We start from the raw sequence: 22,575 nt of genomic DNA, 5'->3' as shown, positions 1-22,575 counted from the left end.
GAGATTCCCAAGCACAAGAGGGCCTGAAGAAGATTCCCTGCCTCAAAGTCCTAGCCAAGGTATCAGTTGGGCATTCACCCGCATGAATCTGCACCATGGCCCTTTTCTTGTTGTCTCGATCCCTTCTTGCACTCCCACCATTGGCCAAGATTTGGTTGGCGAGGACAAGAGACAGGGCCTTCTTGATTGTGGCCTTTTGGTTCTGGAATGACCTCCCAGAGGAACCTCGCCATGCTCTCTCCTTTAGGGTGTTTTTTTTAAAAAAATTATTATTTTAAGATCTCAAAACCCACCTATTTAGAGAGCCTTTTAAAATCTTTTAACTATGTCATTGGAATTTTCATTGGATTTTCATTTTTAATTAAAAGGTAAGGTGTGCCATCAAATCGGTGTCAACTCCTGATGACCACAGAGCTCTGTGGTTGTCTTTGGTAGAATACAGGAGGGGTTTACCTAGGTTGGGTTTTAATTTATTTTATTCTGTGCTGTGTTTTGTTTGTTTTATTGTTTTAAATTTTATGTTACTTTTACTGTTGTGAGCCACCCTCAGCAGTATTGTACTGGAGGGGCGAGGTATAAATATTCCAAGCAGGTAAAGAAAGAAAGAAAGAAAGAAAGAAAGAAAGAAAGAAAGAAAGAAGTGCTTAAGGACTAAAAAGAGACCCACAGGAAATCCCAGCAACATCCACCGGGAGGAATGCTTTACTGGCCTGAAGAGGGACAGTTGGTTTCGCCCTATTCAATAGAAGGAAGCCCTCATAGGAACAGGAACATGGGAAGCTGCCATATACTGAGTCAGACCATCAGTCCATCTAGCTCAGGATTGTCTTCACATACTGGCAGCAGCTTCTCCAAGGTTGCAGGCAGGAGTCTCTCTCAGCCCTATCTTGGAGATGCTGCCAGGGAGGGAACATGGAGCCTAGATGCTCTTCCCAGAGCGGCTCCATCCCCTGAGGGAAATATAACTGACAGCGCTCAAACTTCTAGTCTCCCATTCATATGCAACCAGGGTGGACCCTACTTAGCTAAGGGGACAAGTCATGCTTGCTACCACAAGACCAGCTCTCCTCTCAGATTACTGAGAAGGTGCCTTACTTAAGAAGGTGCCTCTTGACCCTGGTTGGAGGGAAACTGGGGCACTTTTTTTAGTGGGCCCAACTTTTCTCGGAAATCCATTTGAATCTAAGCAATGGCTCAATTAAATACTGCAGCTATATAATAATAATAATAGTAGTAGTAGTAGTAGTAGTAGTAGTAATTATAATTATAATTATAATTATAATTATAATTATCGTAATACATTAATTCCTTGTGTCCAGAAACCCATTTGCAGCCATAACACCAGTGAGCAAACATGAAATTCCCCACCTCACTACTTTCCCTTCCCCTAGCAGAGATGTGTTTTTCAGGAAAGGGTTTATTGCAATCCTGCACTGGATGTTCTGAAAAATCCTCCTAAACGAGCGCCTGAGAAAGAACTAAACCCTTTAGTAGCACAGTCTAAACCAACTGGCCCAGATAAATCTGTGCTGGGGAGAGGGGGAGGAGATTAACTCCCTCTTCATCTTTCCTCATCTCTTGCCGTCCCTCCCGCCCTGTTTCCAAAGCTGTCTGAAGTGGGGGCCTTGATTTTTCCAAGTTAGACCCCACCCCCTGCAAAGTTGCACACCTGAAATTGCAGGCACTCTTAAAGGTTAAGGTAAAGTGTGCCGTCAAGTCAATTTCGACTCCTGGCGCCCACAGAGCCCTGTGGTTGTCTTTGGTAGAATACAGGAGGGGTTGACCATTGCCTCCTCCCGTGCAGTATGAGATGATGCCTTTCAGCATCTTCCTATGTTGCTGCTGCTCGATAGAGGTGTTTCCCATAGTCTGGGAAACATACCAGTGGGGTTTCGAACTGGCAACCTTCTGCTTGTTAGTCAAGCATTTCCCTGCTGCGCCACTTAAGGTGGGCTGCAGGCACTCTTGGATCCTTGAAATTCCTCCTTCTCACACTGAGTTTGGGAGTGTGAGGGGAAAACCCTTGCAAGTGGCCACAAGGAGTAGATTCTCTCCCTGATATGCTAGCTTTCCACTTTTATGGAGGTTTTTTTTAAAAAAATAATAATTCCAAAATGTCACTTCTTCCATACAGCCTGAAGTGGTACCGTTTCTGCCTTACATCTCTATTTTTAAAACCTGAGGTTTTTTTTTAAAAAAGGACACCCTCCTTTCCAGCCCTCTTGGTGTTTCAAAGAGATGCTTGTCCAATTTTCCTCCTCCGAACAGGCATACACACATGTGCTGGGTTGCATTTTCATTATTTTGAGGACATGGGTCCCAGTTTACAGATGGGGAGTGTTGGGGCCCCACAACAAAACAGGGCTGTTTGAAGAGTGGGGTTCCTAGACCTGAAAAAACACAGCGGTCTCAGCTGACATGGGGCAATTCCATGGGGCAGTTCCATAGAGCAACTAGAGGGTAGGCTGCTGCTGACAACCACACGTGCGCAGTGCTGTATAAATTATCATAGTTCATGATAATTAATTGGTCTCACACGGGCATCCTAACATGGACACTTCTCTTTTGACTCACCCCCAGGAATCTCCCCAACCGTGAAAAAGACGGAAATGGATAAGTCCCCCTTCAACAGCCCGTCTCCGCAGGATACTTCCCCTCGGCTGACTAGTTTCACTCAGCATCACCGTCCGGTCATCGCTGTTCACAGTGGTAGGTCTGCTGTCAGGGAGGGCCATTGCTGACATCCACCATCATCTGGATCAAAGGATTCTGGGTGAAGACAGATGTAATGTTTTGAAGGCAGCAGGGCAACTCTGGAAGCACCCTTGCTGCATTCAGTCCAAATATAACTGCCCTCTTCAGAAGTGAGCTGTGACCAGCAGAGAGAAACAGTTCTGCAAGTTCAAAGCAGAAGCAGGATGTGCATAGCACTGACAGGCCAGTGCTTGTGCTGTCATTGAGTATCCTCCTTACCAAATCCCAAAAGTTATTTTTTTAAAGGTTCTTTCGGAAAAAATAATATGGTGATGAATGAACTCATAACGAAAGTTGATGCTGCACTTAAAAATAAATAAATAAAAGAAAGCAGGCAGACCTTCTAAGGCCTGGAAGGAGGACAGCTGAACCAGATTTCAGTTAGCTGGTATGAATGTGTTATTTCAGTGGTGAAGCCGGGAGGAGATGGTGGTCACTTGGCAGCTGATAGACCCACATGAGCTCTCTTTTTATATTGCTTCTGTCTTCACCCTAACTCCTCATACAAGACTACTGTCTTCCCCCTCTGTGGTTGCCGATGTCAGGCAGTTTGCAGACCAAATGGCATTGGGCTTGTTTCTAAGTACAGGAGAACTCAACCATGATGGCAGAGTTGATTTCTTGGGTCCATTCAGCTACTGCTTGCAAAAAAGTCAAGTCTCTGAGTCTGAATGTTTGAATCATCAAAAGCAGGGTTTTTAAAATGGACAGACTTTCTCGATGACCTTGAAAGGGACAGAGATGTGCATGAAACAGTTTTTTTGATTTGATTCAAATTTGAATCAAATTCTGAAAATTCATTTTGAATTCAAATAAAATTTGAATCTGTTACAAAAATTGAATTTGAAACAAATTTGAATTGCTCTAACCCTGATTTGGCACCTTTTTTAACAATCAAGGGGCCTAAGTGGTTCTTAAAAGGTGCCAAATTGAATTTGAATCAAATTTTGAAAATTTGATTAGAATTGAATTGCCGTTTTAATGGGTGATTTGATTCGAATTTGAATCACCCAAATTTGAGTCGAATCAATTCAAATTCAAATCGATTTGCACATCCCTACTGACAAGGCTTAAAGCTGGGAATGAATTTGGTTTTCAAGAGGCAGTGTTTTAAAAAAACAAACCCTAAGTTTAAAAAAAAAACCAGAAATGTGCATTTTGAAATTTCTGGTTTTGCAAAAGTTGGCCTTTTTTTGGAATGCATGAGGAACTTCATTGGAGAGTTTGTGGGGACCCAGAGCAAGATCAGCAGTCTTGCCCACAAGCGTCAGGTTTTGGTAGAAGTTGGGGGTAGGGGTCTATTTGGGGATTGTTGCCGGGCTCTGGGAACCATGGTTTCTTGGTCCTGTTCCCTCCCATCAGGTAGGTAGGGTAGGAAAAAGAGTGGGGCCTGAGCGATGCCTATAGGGTCGGTTGACTTGCCCAAGAATGCCAGAGAGAGGTGGGAGGAGATGGAGAGGACAATGCACCAGCCAGAGGAGGAGGAAGAGGAGGCTGGAGGAAGGCCAGGCCACCCAGGGCTGTGGGGCTGCCCCCCTGGCGGTCTCCTCAGAGGTGCCCGGGAGCAGGAGGGCCTGGCTGTGTGCTGGCGTCGAAAGCCGCCCGGTCTCCTCTCTGTCTCTCTTGCCCCCTGCAGGTATCGCCCGAAGCCCCCACCCTTCCTCTGCTCTGCACTTCCCCACCACCTCGATTTTGCCCCAGACGGCCTCCACCTACTTCCCTCACACAGCGATAAGGTACCCGCCTCATCTGAACCCGCAGGACCCTCTGAAAGATCTCGTCTCCTTGGCCTGTGACCCGTCCAATCAACAGCCGGGACCGGTAAGGAGCCGCCGGGGTTACTCCTCCCTCTTCCTGTCCTCGTGGGCAGTCTCGGTCCCACCCAGGGCACAACCCAAAGGGGGGACGTAGGGAGAAATAGCAGCATGGCTCTTCCAAATGCCCAAAAGTGCTCCCCTAAATCCCTCCCACTTTTGTACCTTTCTCTGCTGCCATGAGGACTAGAACCTTGCTTTGTTCTCTTGCTTTTTTAAAAAAATGTGATTTTTAAAAACAGTGTGCTGTAAAATCCATAGATCCTCAGAACACAGGTGGTACTGGTCTGCATTATGCGTGGATCGTGCTCCAGGCATGTTCGTGAGGTGCATGTTCCTATGAACAAACTCAGCCAGGTTTAGGTGTCCCTTGGAAAGTTACTCCTGACTAGGAAGCTGGCATGTCTTAGAGCCAAACCGCAGGTTCCGGAAATATGATGTGGTATAGCCTCTCCTGGGCAATGATTGCTAAAATGGAGAGGGGCTATTTCGGCATCCCGTGGCTGAAGCTCCCCACACCACTCCTCAAGCATCCTGAGGGAACTTGCAGCGTGGGACCAGCCCCGTGCTCCCAAACCTGTCAGCATGCAGCCCCCTGCAGGATAGGGCCCACAGAGCCCAGACTCCTGTTTCTCACAGCGGCCAAAGAGACGCCTCCGGGAAGCCCAGCTGCAGAGACACAGAGGCAAACCCCCTTCCCTTGTCGTCGTCGTCGTTGTATCCCTGGCATGTGAGATGCAGAGCTAGACTGCCTCTGCACATGGAGGTTCCGCACAGCCATCACGAGGAATAGCCAGCGACATGAAATTCCTCCTCCAATGACTGTGAAGGCCTTTGAAGTGAGGGGCCCCTCGCCGCATCCCGACGTGGCACCGAATGTGGTGACTCCCTCTCCCCTCCTCCCGAGCTGTAAGATCACAAGAAGAGCTTTTGATTAGCCATCAGGGCAAGAGCAGGTGTGAGGCCAGAGGGGGAAGTGTTCGGCCTTTGATGCTCTGCATTTCCATGGGGCTCCTCATCGAGCCCGCCCCACGCGGCCGTGACCCCCGTGGGCCTCCCCCCCCGCCCGCCCAACACAGCCCTCTGCTCTTTGATGTGCAGTGTGCTTCTCTGTTGGCTTCTCTCCACCTCAGTCGGGTGCCCACCCCGGTAGGTGGTCCCTTCAAAGGGCAACGTAACGCCCCGGCTACCTGCAGGGCAGCTGGTGGGGGGCGGACGAGGTTGTTCTTTTCTCGCTCCTTGTGGGTGGGTGGGTGGGGGGCGGGATCCATATTTGAAAACTAGCACTCACCCTCCCGTTTCTTACTGGATTATTTATTTGGATGCTCCCCCCACCGCCAAAGGTCAACGTGGACTGCTCTTTGGTTCACCACAAATGGACACTTACTCCGGTCCACTCCCGTGTTGTGCGCGAATCGGCTGTTAGTCGAGTTTCGTACATTGAGAATGGAGAAGGCGGCACGATTCTTAGAGCTGGAAGGGACCTCGGAGATCTTCTAGTTCAACCCCGGGGGCAGAGCAGGAAAATGCCACGGTTGGAGACCGGTCGTTCCCAACACTGCGGGTGCCGGGGGGGGGGGGAGTCTTTTCCAATAGTTACAGAGTGCGGGGAACCGGACTCTCGTGAAAGGCAAGGGCCTGTTGCTACTTAAAACAGGTGCCGCTGAAGTGGAGAGGATTAGACGGATTCAATCAGCGGTGCAGCCTGCCCACGGCGCTCGGCTATGGGTGCGGAATAGAACCTCCATGTTCAGAGGCAGTTGAGCTGGCCGGGGTTTGCAGGGAAGCCTGCCCACCGTCCTGTGTCTCTTTTTGTGGGAGGTGGGGAGGTGCCCCCGGTTGGGCAGGCGGCTCCTGCGGGCGGTGCTAATGGCTTGCTGTGTGTGTGTGTGTCTTTTGTGTTGTGTCCCCTAGTTAAATGGAGGTGGTCAAGTGAAGGTACCCGGGCACTACCTTCACACCCAGATGTTGGCGCCGCCGCCCCCCGGTATGCCCCGCCTGGCAATCTCACCTGACACCAAATCCACCACGACAACTTCCGAGGGAGGGACCACCTCGCCGACGTCTCCCAGTAAGCAAGCGAGCCTGCCCGCCCACCCAACACCCCTGCCCCCCCCCCACAAATGGCCTGATTTTGCCCAGTTGCCTTATGCTTGCCCTGGTCCACCCTTGACCACGTCTGAGCTCCTTTCTAGCCCGAAGACCCTTCCTTGGGGGAGGGCAGAGCTTTAGGGGACGCTCTCGCTGAGAGCGATAAGAAGGGGCCCTGCTAGATCAGACCAAAGTTTCGTCTAGCCCAGCATCCTGCTTCCAACAGGGGACAGCCAGAGACCTACCGGAAGCCAACAAGTGAGACTTGGAAGGCATCAGCTCTCTCCTGTTGTTTGCCTGCCAGCAGCTGGTGTTCAGAGCTATATTGCCTCTGAATGTGGAGGTTCAGCCTAGGTCTGATTAAGAGCCCTGCTGGATCAGATCCAAGGTCTGTCCAGTCCAGCATCCTGTTTCTCAAAGCGGCCCTCCAAATGTCTCTGAGAATCCCAGGGCATGAAGGCAACAGCTCTTTCCCTAGCTTGATTGCCTCCTGGCATCTCTTATTCAGAGGTAGACTGCTCCTGCTCATGGAGGTTCCATTTAAGAGAGCACGGCAAATAGCCACGTACCCTCCTTGTCGTCCGTGAATGTGTCTGGTCACCTCTTCAAGTAGCCTAAACTAACGGTGTTCGGGGGTGGAGGTTGCTGCAGCTTCTTTCCTGAGGTGTCCATCCCATCTCCCTTTAGGAATCTCCTCTTCCTCCCAACCCTCTGCGTTTTTGCATATGAGATGTTGGGCAACAGGGTGGCAAGAGAGAGGCTGGCCTAGCGTCGCTCCCTTCCTTTTGATCCCAAATCCCTCTCCAGCCTTGGGCAAGTCAACCCTATTTGCAAAATTGTGTGTGATCATTCTGTGTTTGGGGGAGGCAGGTTCTAAAGGGTTGGCGGGATGGGGTGGGGTGGGATAGGCAGAGTTGCTGGGATCTAGGCAGACAGCCCCCTGACCGGTTTGGGGCACCAGATGTTGTGTTCTAGAGAAGTATCTGCTTTAACACACAAGGCAAGTTTCTAGTCCTCATGTCTGCACAGACTATACCTGCAGGCAAGTTGTTGACGAAATGCTGGACTTCTGCATTGTGCAGGGTTAGGCCTCCTTTGCCTTCCTGAGTCAAACCCTGCCCCTTCTCTCCCACACACCCATCTCTGTGCAAGGTCGATAAAGTTTAGACTCTTTAAAAAAAAAAATACAAGGGGAGAAAGAAGAAAGACCTATTTCACCAGGGAGCGCTGCGATTTGGGGTCGGTGCAGCAGTGAATCAAAGGTGGACTGCTCAGGGGTCAGTTGCCCCTGCCCCCCAGAAAGAGCCAGTTCCCATTGAATTCAATGGGGCATGCTCCCCAAGGGGGGCTGGGACGTCCTGCGGACACTGACAACACTGGATGTGGATTTAGGCGAACTTCCTGCGTTATAGTCTGTGGGGGTGTGGACTGGGGTCTCTCTGGCCGGTTCCCTTCCAATCTGGTGACCTGAAGTCCCTCCAACTGGAACTGCCGGGATCCAGTTTAGATTGTAAGCCCTTCGGGGCTTGGCATCCTCTCCGCCTTCCTTTCTGCTGTGCCAGCCATGCTTAGAACTTGGTTGCTGAAAAGTGATCGATGAATAATATCCATCGTAATAATAATTTTTAATTGAGTTTTTGAAAAACAGTGGGGTTCCCCCCCCTTTTCCTTCCTTTTCTCCTCCCCCCCCCCCAGCCTACTCCGCCCCCGGCACACCCCCTACGAACCGCTTCGTGGGACTAGGACCACGGGATCCCGGCAGCATCTATCAGACGCAGGTGAGTCGAGTGGGAGGCCTTTGGGGAGACAGCGGGTGGGTGCAGGATCCTGCCACACCTTTCAGGATTGGACGAGATGCCTCTCTGGTCTGGCTTATCTGTCCCCGAGGGGGCACAGCCAGATGCTTCTAGGAAAGCCCCCTGGCAGGGCAGGGAGGCCACAGCCCCTCTCCCGTTCTTTGTCCCCAGTCATCTGGTATTCAGAGGTAGATGGTGCCTGCACATGGAGGTTCCATTGAGCTATTGGCTGCTGCTGAGCCTCTGATAAGACACGGTGGATTGACTTAAGCTGTAGAAGAGTTTGTTTGGCTGGGTGAGACCGCATGTCTGCATCCGTAGTACTAGTAGGTCTGTCAAGACCAGAATATCTGTCTCCGATGGGGACCAACCGGATGCTTTCAGGAGGCCCACAAGAAGGGCATGAAAGCAACAGCCCTTCCTTGCTCTGTTCCCTGGTATCTTTCAGACTCAGGTAGACTGCCTCTGATCATGGAGGTTTGTGCCTAGCTCTCTTTCAGACTCTCTTCTTCTTGGATCCTTCTTGGATTCCTCGCATCCTGGATTCCGTTTTTCCGTATCTTGGCTCTGATTCTCCGTGTCTCTGGCTTCTCCTCTGCAGCTCCTGCCAGGATCCTGGCTGGCACCTTCCCAGCACCCTGGGGAGAGCTCAGGTTTTTTTTTTTAAAAAAGAAAGAAAGAAAAAAGCACCCGCTTGAAAGGAATGAAGGGGGGAAAAACCTTTTGGCAGGAAGCACATTTGGAGGCTGAACATCCACTCCCCCCCACCCCCCACCAATCTCTCTCCCTCCCTTTCCTCCCTGCTTGGCCAGCTCAGCTTGGCTGCCTCTTCAGATATGATTGGCTGGCATGCTAAATGTGATGGCTGCCAGCCAACAGAATTCCTCTTCCTTCCCCTCCCGGCGCCATTGGCACCTGGCACTGGCCGTTCGGTGCAGCTCTGGTTTAAGGTGTGCAGCAAAGGCTTCTGGGTAGCAGAGGGTGTTTCTCCTCCTGCCTTGCATGTCAACAACAACAACAACAACACCACACCCATCTCCAAATAACCTTAAGGACTGGTATGGAGTTCATGTTATTAACTGAGGAACCTTCTGCTGGACTGCGAGGAGGAGGAGGAGCTGGGGACGTTTTATTTTTATTGAGTTCTCTGTGTGTCGGCCAAGCAGCCCTGCAAACTGTGTGACCCACTGAGCTGAGTGCAGGTTGGGTTTCCCTATGAATAGATTAAGCTGCTGCCTACTGAGTCTGACCCTTGGTCCCTTTAGCCCTGTGCTGTCAACACAGACTGGCAGCAGCTCCCCAGTATCCCAGAATGGGGTCTTTCCCAGCCTTTCTATCTGGAGAAGCGCTGGACCCTCCTGGGAATCTTCTTCAATTCCACACCCCATTCCACCACAGCCATGACATCTAGGAACTTCCGGTTTATAACTGAAAACAAAGTTTGTCGTGAAGCTGAATTCTGGGCCCTGCAGGCAGCCAGTTAGGGGACCATTTTGGGATTTTCCAGGAGGACTAGGAAGTGTTTAAAAAAAGGGGGTGGTTGTCTTTGGTACTTTTCAGCTTGTGGCTGTACCCTACCCACCCCCAATTTCCTCAAGTTCTAAGTAAAATTTCTGCATAAAGAGTTTTTGACTTAGCCCTGAATACATTATGCAAAGTGCTTCGTGTTGCATGAATTATTCTGGGAGTGCAGGGGTGAGCTTTGTGGGACATTGAACCCACTACCTTCAATTGCTGGAGACTTTTTTCTCCCTCCCTTATGATATTAGAACCGTTTAGAACCGGCTCATCCATTTAGGCACGTTCCTGGAGGATAGGGCTATTAATGGCTACTAGCTTGGATAGCTGTATATTCCCTTCAAGACCAGAGGGCCGGGGTGGGATGGGGCTTCCCCTGAACACCAGGTGCTAGGGAACATGAGTGGAGGGGGGCATTGCCCTCTTCCACTTGCAGGATTCCCAGATGCCGCTGTGTGGAGCAGGATGCTGGATTAGACGGACCTTTGGCCTGATCCAGCGGGGCTTTTTCTTACGTTCTAATTCATTCTTAGCCCCTGAGCCACCAGATGGCATTGCCCACATAACTTCAAGCATGGCTGCTCCACCATAAGGACTAGCAACCTGCTACGTGTTTTAAATGGAAGCTGGGGTTCTTGGAAATCTGGTCTCTCTGTGCTTTTCCCCACTGCTTCTGGGAACTGCGGCATATTGTGACATCCCGGGCAAACCCTCGGACCCACCCAAAAACAAAATGCGTAGCCAAGGGGCAGCGCTAGGAGAGGCCTGTGCTGCCACCTGCTGGAGACGAAACAGCAGGGCTGGGGGCGTCGGCGTCGGCGTCTCGGCAGGTCTGGTTAGCGGCCAAACGGGAAATGACCTCACTGAAAAGTCCCAGTTTCCATTCCAGGCTCAATGCCAAGAGGGACCCACCTTGAGTTCAAAGAGGGAAGGAAGCTGCTGGAGCATGGACGGAACAAATAAGCAGGCAATTTATGTACCTTATAGGCCCACCAACCTTTATGGGCCCTGGTACACCAGCAACAAAAGACAGGCCGTAGCTCAGTGGAAGAGCGTCTGCTTGGCATGCAGAAGGTCCCTGGTTCAATCCCTGGCAGCATCTCCAGGTTGGACTGGGAAACACCTGAAGCCTTGGAGAGCTGCTGCCGGTCAGAGTAGACAGTTCTCTGCGAGATGGACCAGGGGTCTGATTCAGTAGGAGGCCACAATTCAGTGGGAGAATGCCTGCTTTGCATGCAGAAGATTGCAGATTTGACCCCGGCATCTCCGGGTAGGGCTGGGAAAGAAGTTTCTGTCCTTGAAGCCCTGGAGAGCCTGCTGCCGGTCAGAGTAGACAGCTCTGAGCTAGTTGGCCCGACTCAGGAGAAGGCAGCTTCATAGCATCAGGGCTTACCCTCGCGACCGTCCACGAAGCTTGTCTGCCCTCCCACCTCCCTGAGTAGTACGTGTCCCGCGTGCAAAATTTGCGACCCCCGCCTGGCATGTTCACATTCTCCCCCCTGCCTTGCTCTTGTTGCATTAGTAAAGACCTCAGCCTGAGCTCCTGGGCTCCCCTGCTGCACCACCCTGCTGAGGAAGCCGTAGCCGAAGCATCGTTTGAAGTCCTGCCTGACTGCCCGGAAGCTGGGGGGAGGCCGAGAAGCTCCGATTCACCGTCATGAATTATTTGCAGTGCTCTCGGTAGCTCCCGCGGTCTGGTTTTGACGTGTACAGCTTCTCCATATTGATGCCATTGGCCCCCTGCTCCGGGCTGGGTGCAACCGGGAGAACCTTAGCTAGCGAGGAGCAGGCTCTCAGACGTTACCAGTGATAATGCTGGGGATCGGGGAGCTGGCACGCACCTTTGCCCCCTGTGCCCACAAGTTGGACACCAGCCTTGCAAAGACGTGGCGTTCCCCAGCCCTGGGCTGACCCCGTCCGGCCAGGGATGCGTTAGGTCCTTCCCGAACAGGAAGAACGTCAAAGCTTCCTGTCTGGGCTTTGCCTCAGCAAAAAAGCCGGTGAAATGGAACGAAGCAGGAACGCATTTCCGAAAGGCAGCAGCAGTGCGGAAATGGAACAGGACTGACCAAGGGGAAGGGATTGGGGGGGGGGGTGTTCTCTTTGCACCCGGCTTGTGGGCTTTCCAGAGGCATCTGATTGACTGCAGTTGGAAGCAGGGTGCTGGGCTAGATATTTTATTTTATTATTTATTTTATGTATTTAACATATTTTTATACCGCCCCAAACTTACGTCTCTGGGCGGTTTACAACAAAATAAAAACAACATTAAAACATGAGTTAAAAACAAAAACAAGAAATTTAAAATATGACAATTTAAAAATTTTAAAACAATATTCTAAAACAACATTAAAAAAAAATCAAAACAGTATCAGTTAAAAGCCTGGGTGAACAGGTGCGTCTTTAAAGACTTTTTAAAGAATTGTCAGAGATGGGGAGGCTCTTATTTCACTAGGGAGCGCATTCCAAAGCCCATGGATAGGCTTCTGGTCTGGGCTGGTGGGGCTTTTCCTACTACCTAAAGGAGGAACAAACAGCTGATTCCATAGCTATGAGACAACCGTGAAATGGAACATTCGTGTTCTGAGCAAAACTCTCTCTGAGGTTGTTCTCGTGAGCATTTTTCCTGCGGCTGGGGAGGACTGTGGGGGGCAAGGCAGGATTGGTCCTGCCTTCCCCCACATGACCACCGCCACTGCCTCGCTCGTTTGCCGCACTGCACTCCTACACGGCCACCACTGCGGCAAGAGAGAGGCAGTGGGAAGGATGCCTGGATGCCAGGAATCCCACAAGGCACTGTACTGCTAGCCTGGTGTGTTGTAGTAATCCCTGAGGCTGCGTTGCTCCTCCCCCAGGCCTCTATGGTTAAAATGGCTACCAGCAGCTTGGCCCTCCACACGACCAGGGCGTGGGGTAGCAGGGCATGCATGTGCTCTCTTAGCCCGGGTACAAAACCTGGGCTACCCGGTTGAGGAGCGCTGGGATTGGGACTGATCCCAGCATGGCTGGTAGAGCTGGCCCTGAGAATTGAAGGAGAGGAGAGCTGGTCTGGTGGTAGCAAGCATGACTTGTCCCCATAGCTAAGCAGGGTCTCCCCTGTTTGCATATGAATGGGAGACTTGATGCGTGAGCACTGGAAGAGATTCCCCTTCTTAGGGGATGGAGCTGCACTGAGAAGAGCAGAAGGTTCCAAGTTTCCTCCCTGGCAGCATCTCCAAGGCAGGGCTGTGAGAGATTCCTGCCTGCAACCTTGGAGAAGCCGCTGCCAGTCTGTGAAAACAATACTGAGCTAGATAGACCAATGGTCTGACTCAGTATATGGCAGTTTCCTATGTTCCTATGTTCCTAATGACCACTCTGGATAATAATTAATAATGATTAATAAATATAATTTTAATGAAAGGCGGTATACAGATTTAACTAACTAATAATTAATTAAACTAAACATCATTTGTTAGCTGCCCCATAATAAATTGTTCTCTGGGCAACTCACAACACAACATTAAAACATGAGCAGAGGCGCTCTAACCCCTAGGCCTTGGGGCCCCTGCCTGTTGCGGCAAACCTACGTGTCTTCTTTTTAAAATCAGAGCCACCGTGCGGCCAAGGGGTGGCTGCCGGGGTGGGGTGGGGCAGGTAGCCAAGCAGTTGGCCTCCTCTTCTCCCCGGCGGTGGTGGTGGGGAGCAACCGCTGGGCATGTCCTCCCGGCTCAGCGGCTGTAGTGAGCTGCGACCTCGCAGGCTTGCAACGATCTTCCTCTGAACTGCGCAGGCGCGCCTTGCAGTTCTCTGCAGCCGCTGGGCCGAGGGGATGTGCCCAACAGTTGCTCCCCCTGCCATCGCAGGGTGGGGGGGGGGAGGAGGTCAACTGCTCGGCTAACCCCCCTCGCCCCACGGCAGCCACCCCTCGGCCACGCAGCAGCTTTGATTAAAAAAACAAACTACACAGGTTCGCCACAGAAAAAGTTTGGGGGGGCCTCGCAGCGGGGGGGAGGCCTCGCAGAAGGGCTGGTCTGGGTGCGAAAATCACCGCAGTGCGCCCCTGAACATCAGATAAAAACACACAAAACATTAAATCATAACAGACCAAAAGGGGGGGGGGGAAGAAAATACAAAAGAGAATACAAAGCCATTTTAAAATGCTTTAAAAATCAGTTTAAAAATCAAATTTAAAAATCAAAATGTGAAAGGCCTATGTGAACAAAAGGTCTTTGCCTAAAAGAACCAAGTGATGTAGCCAGGCGAACCCCACTGGGGACATACCCTTAGAGAAGGGCTTTGCTGGGGACAAACCATTGGGAAGGGCTCTTCCATTTACACCCCGCTTGGGAACGGGTGCTCACTTCAGTGACAACGACAAAAGGCATCATCTCATACTGTGTGGGAGGAGGCAATGGTAAACCCCTCCTGTATTCTACCAAGAAAACCACAGGGCTCTGTGGTCACCACGAGTCGACCCCGACTTGCCGGCACAACCTTTCCTTTCCTTTTTGAGAACTTGCCACTGTTGGAACAAGATGCTGGGCTATACAGAGCTCAAGTCTGAGGCAGGAGGTGACGCTTCTTGAGCTCCAGGCAGATACACACACACACACACACCCCTACCTTCTTTTCCTTTCTCTGGCCATGTTCCTCAGGCTACACTAGAGTGCAGCCAACAAGTCTCCACACCCTCGGTGCGGTTTCTGCGGGTAGCTTCGCCTTTGGGCGGTCTCCGTTTTGGTGACCTCTCTGATCTCCCCAAACACACCAGCAAATTACAGGGCATGGTTTGGTGAATCAGAACGGCAAATGAAGGCTTTTGTGTTCTCCACCTCAGAAGAGGCCGAGGAAATGCATTGGAGTGAGGGGGGGGGGGGCGGCTGAGAAGGACAAGAACGGTTCTTACGTTATCTTTTCCAAGCTATTTGGGACCTCTCCCACTGCTGCCCCCACCAAGACATTTTGTTCCTTTCTCTTGGCATCCTTTGAAAAATCATTCAAATGTCTCCCGTAAGCAAAAACCTCCAAGTTTGTGGAGTGTTTAATTGGCAAACTGCTGTCCAAAGATTATAAAGAAGATGGGCCTCACTTATTTTTATTATTTATTTCTTGATTCGCTTGTTATACTGCCCTTCCAAAATGGCTCAGGGCGGTTTACAACAGCATAAAAACCATAAAAACCAGTTAACAATTAAAATCAAAACTAGAGAAACAGAATAAAACCAATTAAACATTCAACTTATGACATTACGATCTACAGAATTCATTCCCCTTGGAGCTTTGCTGTAGCCCAAATTGCACACTGGTCTGAAAGCAGTGCAGTGTAGTGGTTAGTGGACTGGAGAGACCTGAGTTCAAATCCCACTTTGGCCACAATGTTTACTGGGTGACCTTGTGGTCTTCCAGGTATTAGGGAAGGATTCCGGAGAGGCACAATGTGGGCCACAGAAATCTAGTTCCTAAGAATCTCAGAGATCTGGTTCTTGAGAATTTCATTTAAAAAAAAAAAAAAGACTACATCTCTAGTCCTTTTATGGTTGCAAAGTTATGCTGGAAAGTGCACAAGCAATGCGTGCTAAGATGCCACAAGCCAGAGTTTGCTAAATAAGGGTTTTGGCAATGACCTCCTGAGCTGGAAGTTACAAGGTCATTGACAGTCCAGATTAATCTGTGGAACTTTCTACCACAAGACATGACAATGGTCGTTAGCTTAGATGACTTTGGGAAAGGGCGAGACAGATTCAAGGAATTTGGTGATGACCATTGATAGCTATATGGAACCTCCATGTTCACAGGTAGTCTACCTTTGAATGCTGGTTGATGGGGACAAAGAATGAGTTTGCTTGCTTGTACCCACCCCTGGATGTAGTTCACTGGAATTAGATGGGCTGTGGTCTGATCCAGCAGGACAAGTAGTAACGGGCAAACCCATTGATTTGGAATTAAGTTAGGCAATATGAGCTATTCCCCTCCCCCCCCCCCCCGCCACCAATTGGTAAATAGCTTGGCTTATTCCAAGCCCGGCTCTGAAATTTGGATCCTGTTGCTCTCTCAATGCCATCACTAGGAGCAGGACAGACTCCAAATGTCTGCCTCTTTTCTCATGATACGTGCTCAGCAGCACCAGGAGCCAGGGGCGTAACTACCATTAGGCAAGGGGAGGCGGCTGCCTGGGGGCCCCCATGCCTCGAGGGCCCCCCCAGAGGCAAGTCACATGTGAAGTGAGTGTGTGTGCATCAGCGAGGGACCCATTTTAAAATTTTGTCTCTGGGCCCACTCCAGCCTCGTTACGCCCCTGCCAGGAGCCCTGGGAAATGTAAGTCCCCAGAGCACCCGATGCCCATAAGGATTCACGCACCCTGGGAAATGACAATTCCCATGGCCCCTCATGCTTGAAAAGCTGCTATTGCAGCATACAAGGGTGCCAGGCATGGAGGCAAAGAAGCTCAGTTTATTATCCAAGCTGGGAAATAACTTGATTGGGAAGTGTGCTTGCCTCGTAACGTGGGGGAACATTATGGGCCTTATCCCAAGCCAAGAGCTTACAAATTTCAGCATTGCCACCAAAGGCAATTATTTCCTGCAAAGGAGGGAATTGTTACTCTGCAAAGATAACAATCTGGATGCTAACCCCCCATCCAAATTACAGGGCCTTTTGAGTAGCTGCAGGGGAGCAAGAGGGAGCCAGGTCACTTCACGTGGAGTAATTCTTTGTTTCTTCTCCCTGCCAGTCCTGGTATCTAGGGTAGTTGCAGCTTTCTTGGACCTTCATCTTCCCTTCCCCCTGGGCTTTGGGCTTCCTTCAAGGAGAGCGGTGCAGCCCCTTCCCCCTGGCCCAAACCCTGGTGACGGCATGAAGTGAGAGAGAGTGAGACTTAAGGCAACATCGAGAGACACCTTGGAAGGAAGGAAAGGGGGGAAAGGTTCAAACTTCTTGGGAAAAAAGTTAAATGCAACGCACCCCCCACGCACCCTCACCAACAACCGACTCCCCAACCGAGCAATCCCGGGCAGGCAGCCGTCGGACGGGGTCTTCGGCTGGAAACACTACGCGGCTGTCGGTGGAGGGCAGGCCACCCCCACACCATCGCCACCCTGCACCCGCCAGCACCCTGCCTGTCATGTTCTCGAAAGGGATGTATATGCAAAAGTTTCTGATTATTTTTCCACCTCTTGTGAGTGGAGAGAGTGGGGAAAAAAGAAGAACAAATTAACTTGGGGCGTGCTGCAGACCCGCCCTCCTTTTTTTCTACATGGAACTTCCTCCCCTCGCTTCCTGAGGGATGTTGGCAGTGCGACCAAGAGACTGCGGGTATGGAACGCCAAGATGGGTCCAGAGGTTTAGCGCGGGCCTATCTTTAGATCTGGGAGCTAGCCAATTCCTTCTTCGGAGGGAGAAATGAGTGTCGCCTTTTAACCTGTCTTTGCGTCCCCTGGGGACAAAAAAATTCTATGCTTTTGCTTTCAGATGGGGTTTGCAGGGCCCTGCCGCTGACTGACAGAGGGTTAGCAAAGATGGAGAGGGGATGTGGCTTGCTTTTGTACTCTTGTCCCAGAATGCTTTGCACTTTTGTCTCCAAAGACGCGATCTTTGGGAAGGGTTGATGGTGGAGGTGGTGGGGTGGGTGGGGGCAGAAGACGGGTTGGCCCAGCAGAGGCCAGCATGGTGGGAGATGGAGCCAGCTTCAAGTCACGGAAATGGTTTCTTGGATCTGTGCAATCTTGGGCCGGGTGAACCGCAATGTTGGCAGGGTGGTGGTCGGGGGGGGAAGGCGTTAAGACTTGGCTGTGAATGTTGAAAATGAGCATATTTTACCGGATTGGCATGGAACGGAGGGGCGACGGGGAGGGGACAAACCTTAAAGGGTAATCTTGTGAATCCCATGTGCTACACTGCTGCGTTATCCAGCACATCCAATATCTCTCCATGACCAGAGGTCTGTCTTTAACCTTTGCCTTAAAGTTGGACCTGGGGCAACATCTGGGCCGTCCCCACCCAGCCCAGGCTTGTATAGAGTCTGTTGGCTTGCTCTCTTGCAGGGGAGGGAATCTTCTTCAGGGTGGGCCACGTGGCGTCCGCATCCCTTTGGCCTTCCCAAAAGCTTCCCCTCCCGAGCTTCCGACTCCTTCTCGTCAAAATGCAGGCGGTTGGTGTGGGGCCAGCTGGGGGGGGGGGCGGCTCTGGGCGGCAGGGAAGGGTTCAAGTTGGGCCTCGGGTTGGTGAGCCCCCACTTTCCCCTGCTCCTCAAACCTTCTGTACAAAGAGCTATGCACGCCGTAGGCAACCAGCTATAAGAGGGTGGCGAATGATTTCCAGTATGGATTGCACATTATTTTTTATTTGTAGGAAATGCACTTTGAAGAGGAAGGGAGCAAGAAAAAGAGAACTGCGGTGGGTTTCCCATCGTGGTTTGGGTTTTGTTTTGTTTTTGAAATTTTGGTGAGGAGTGGGGTCGCGAAGACCATCTCCCCACAGGGACAGGGTGGTGGAAGGGTAGGGCCTTAAACACGAGTCTTTGCGGAGGAGGGGGAGGAATAGTTCAAGCTATATTTGCGGGGGGGGGGAGGGAAGCAATGGTAGGCCTTTTCTATGGTTGCCCCCTTCCCCTAGAACTCTATCCTCTCCTGCCCCCCTCCCGCAAGCCCCAGAGTGGACCCTCAGAGCCATCTTGGGTTGCTTCAAGTGCCTACAATATATTGCTCCAGTCCTCCTGGCTGGATTGCGGAGAGCTGTGCCCATGCAGGGCAGGGTCCGGCCAGGCTGAACAATGGAGCTTCAACCACATCACCAATTGCACCCCCTTCCCATCCTCCAAGAAAGCGGCGACGCTTTAAGCATCACTGACTGGACACCCACTGACGTCAGGACGCCTTGGATGGAAGTCCTCTGTGAGGGCTCGACGGGTGGCGGTTCACCGCAGGCTGGAGGCTGAAGGCTCTTCCTCTGCAAGGGCAGGCACCAAGAGCTGCGACCCCGAGACCCGTGGATGGTTTCTCTCCCCTTGTGCCAAAGCATCAGGAGGGAAATGGCTTCGGGACCTGCTCTGGAATTGTGGCCCAGTGAACAAGCCGTCTCGAGAGGCCAAGCAGACTGCACGGAGTTGTGGCCGGGAGCCTTCCTCAGGAAACACACAGTTCTGGAGTCCACAAGCAACTTCTTCCTCCTGCAGGCTACCGAAGCCACCCACTGGCCTAGGCTACGCAATGGCGAACTTCTACCTCCTGCACCGCCGCGAGAGCCACGTTAACCTCTCTGAGGGTGTGTTTGTGGTTCCTTCTCCCCCTGGGAGCTGTGGTTCTGTGAGGTGAGTCAGAGGTCTCCCACAGAATTCCCGGCACCTTTACCAAACTACAGTTCCCAAGTTTCTTTATTTTTATTTTTGGTGGGGGGGGCAGAAGGAAGTCATGGCAGTTGCCAAGCTTTACAGTATTCCATCCCATCCAGAAGAATTCCGTTCACATCCTGGCAAAAATGGAAGGACAAGAGAACTGAGATGTCCACACTTGTTCCTTTTCTCTGGCTTCAGAGGTGAGGTAGAATTGCTGAATGTTGGCGTTGGAAGGGACCTTGGACGGGCTTCTAGTTCACCCTCCTGCCGAGGTCCAGAAGCGGATCCGCCTCTCGTCTCCAGCTGGTTCCAGGCTTTGCAGCAGATCCAGCTGCTGCTCCTGAATCCGCTTCCACCTCCTAGCACAGAGATCCCGTTCCATGTTGGCTTCGCGGGCCGATTCTCCCGCTGCCCAAAACTGGCTTGTGGCGCTCCAGATCTTCCTGCCGCTTCCTGAGAGCTGACAAGTTTTCCAGCGCATGGATGAGTTTTCAGCAAGGGGTGGACCTCTCCATTGAGACCCCCACTGTGTGCAGAGCAGCTTTGCCCCGGATCCTCGCTCCACCTGCTGGAGACCAGGACGGAGGTCGCTCTTGCAAAGAGGAGGCGTCTCCAGTAGCCTTGGCCAGGTGGGCCCTCCAGTTTTTGGACGCTCCTCTCTCCCCATTCCAGAGCCTTCCATCTTCAATACACCTTTGCAGTCTAAAAGCTCCTGCCAAGCTCCTCGCCACCGTGCCCCCTTCCCCCCACCCTCCGGGCAACTTGGGACACCTCAGCTGCTTTTGTCTCCGGTGCTTCGGCCTTCCTGGGATTCCCCTGGGGCTTGCGTTTCCATATGCAAAATCTTCCTCCCCGCTCTGTCCTTCCCAACCAGGCCAAGCTAGTATATATGTATGGGAAAGACTTTGTCCCAAAAAGAAAAGCTCTCCCGCCCCAAATTTGGCATCATTGGGGGCGCGAGGGTTTCCAGTGGCTTTTGTTTACATCTCTGCACCTTCTTGATGAGAAACGTTGATGCCAAGTTCAGCAGGGGCTGGGTTGGGTGGGAATTGGGTTAGGAGAGAGAAAATGTCCCCCTCCCCAAACCCTGGGCTATCTCCATGCTGGGGCTGTACCACAGGGGTAATAAGACGCTTCCTGTAGGAGCTTGACCCAGGAAATTAAAAAAAAAGTGAATATTTTAAAATATAAATAGATATATATATATAGATATATATATATCCGCAATCGGTGGAGAGGAAATGTTTATGGAGAAAAACAAACAAAACAAAAAAAATTAACCCTTACAAAAAAAAAATATAGATTTGCATGGTGCTTTGAAACAGGAACTCATGTGACCTAGCTCAACCAATCAGCTGGCTGAGAATGTGCATGGCAAGTATACATAAAGGCTCTATTCCCCCTCCCTCTCCCTTTTCCCCTTCTGTCTGCCTCTACAACGGGGAATGAAAGAAAAATAAAATATCCACAGTTTCCTAATTTGCACGTGAAAAGAAAAAAAAAGAAAGTACATTTTATACCACATAATGTGCCTTGCCTTCTACAAAAATACGCATTAACTCTAACGAGATCACTGCACAGGTGTTTCTGCATGCTTATGACGCGTGTGTGGCGGGGGGAGAGAAAAGGAAGGGGGGAAGGGGGCTGGGGTGTGGGGGAGGTATAGGGGTGGGCGGGCATATGGCCATTCTGATGATGATGATGATTTCTACTCAGCGTTATGGGGTGGTGCACAGGGACAGGGCAGGCTGCAATGAGGGAACGGAAGGGAGGGGTTTTTTTTAATTTAAAAAAATCTTAATTTTGATTTTAAATTTGGAAGCTCTTTAGTGGGGATTTGTGCAAAGGGAGGGGGGTAAAGGGGGCGTTTTGATATCTGCTCCATCTCTGTTCTTGCTTAGTGCGCTTTCACAATGGATGACCCATTTTAGATATCATAACTTCCCCACTCAAGACGCACACTCACTCCTGGGGCCCTGGGGAGGGCAAGAAGGCAGGGGGATCTTACGGCTCATAGCCTTTAGAGTGTTTTCTCAGAGTTCCTTGCACGGAATGCCACAATCGGTTGGGGAGAGAGGGCCGAAAGCAGCTTGGCTGGGGCGTGGTGTGGCGTGGCGTGGCGTGGCGTGGATAGGCTCGCCTCGCCGCTGCCTCTGTTTCAGCAGGTCCGGCAGGTTTTCGTGGTCTTCCGCCCCCCTCCCCAACCTGGTGGACTTGTTTGAGCACAGACCAGAATGGGACAAAAGAACACAAGTCCGATGTGAGAAATGCTGTCCCAAATCACCTTCAACCCAATTCTCCATTGCTACCAGCTGGGCCAGTTCAAAACTTGCTTGAGCTGGTGGTCTCCCCAAGAGATCAAGGGGCCATTTCGTATTGTATTTACCTGAATCCAAGACTAGGTTTTCCCCCCAGGTTCTTGGGAAATGCCTAACAAATTAGGTGGGTGGTTATCTTAAATTTATGGTCCTCTTCTTTCTGGGTAAATATTATAATCTAGATTTGACCCATATATTTTAAGGGGAGAGTCTTAGATTCAGGGGCATCTACTATTTGGGTAAATATGGGCCGTACATGAGCCTGCAGGTGGTATGCACGCTCCTTGTGATTTTTGACAAGTTCTGCAGCCCTAGAGATGGAACAGAGGCGAAAGCATTGCAAGACCACCAGCTTTCAGTGTGTGAGTGCGCTGTTATGGTCCTGACCACCAGGCCTGCAGCGGCCTCATGGGCAATGGTGTTTTAAAAGCTTTGAAAAGTTTTAAAAACACAAAAATTACACAAAATGTTATCGATGGAGTCAGAGGGATGAAAACGGGCAGGAATGCCCTCCAAAGTTCACTCCATGGAGAGAGGACAGCAATTTGTTCATTGTTACCCTAACTCTGACCCTAGCCCTTTCTCCTGTGAAAAAATGACGGCAATTTTACCCTGTTTGGGGGTAGGGATTAAGAATTCGGAGTGATTAACAGAGAATGCTGTAAGTGCAACCAGGCTATCACCTATTTTCCATCTCTAGAGGGGTAGACATTGCCGGAAATCACTACAAAAGAGCATTCATCCCCTGAGGTGGTATCAATGGCCGAAATTGGTGGGGCTGGCTCATCACCCCCCTACTCATCAGGGGCTTTCACCTCTACTCCTGCCCTCCCCCCCATTAATTATGGAGGTTGCTCCATGCCCAAAACGTTCAGCTTGAAACAAAGTGATTGGTTTTTAAAGATGGCCTTGGGTGATGGACACTCTTTGAGGGTACATCTACACTACAAAATTTAAATGGCTTTTGCCATGA

The 22,575-nt window shown here is 50.9% G+C and overlaps 1 protein-coding gene and 1 non-coding gene across 8 annotated transcripts in view; both read left to right on the top strand.

The window, feature by feature from the left end:
* Positions 1-20,850, top strand: part of NFIC (nuclear factor I C) — a 110,445-nt gene extending 89,595 nt beyond the window's left edge. The window contains exons 7-11 of one of the 7 annotated variants that reach the window (XM_053296088.1): positions 2,581-2,709; positions 4,391-4,575; positions 6,483-6,639; positions 8,355-8,437; positions 16,687-20,850. In XM_053296088.1, coding sequence (XP_053152063.1) covers positions 2,581-2,709; positions 4,391-4,575; positions 6,483-6,639; positions 8,355-8,437; positions 16,687-16,704 — 572 coding nt within the window. In that variant the 3' untranslated portion in view covers positions 16,705-20,850. Of the gene's footprint in view, positions 1-2,580; positions 2,710-4,390; positions 4,576-6,482; positions 6,640-8,354; positions 8,438-9,720; positions 10,134-11,495; positions 12,038-16,686 lie in introns of those variants that run through there. The other 6 variants (XM_053296089.1, XM_053296087.1, XM_053296085.1 and 3 more) reach the window with 6 other exon arrangements.
* TRNAA-GGC (transfer RNA alanine (anticodon GGC)) lies at positions 11,007-11,075 on the top strand. The gene has a single exon. It is a non-coding gene; the product is annotated as a tRNA-Ala (tRNA).
* Positions 20,851-22,575: the final 1,725 nt, after the last annotated feature.

This window comes from Hemicordylus capensis, chromosome 2 (assembly GCF_027244095.1).
Source record: "Hemicordylus capensis ecotype Gifberg chromosome 2, rHemCap1.1.pri, whole genome shotgun sequence".
Classification (NCBI taxonomy): domain Eukaryota; kingdom Metazoa; phylum Chordata; class Lepidosauria; order Squamata; family Cordylidae; genus Hemicordylus; species Hemicordylus capensis.
The sequence above is the reverse complement of the archived record's forward strand: the minus strand, read 5'-3'. Positions and strand labels throughout refer to the sequence as shown.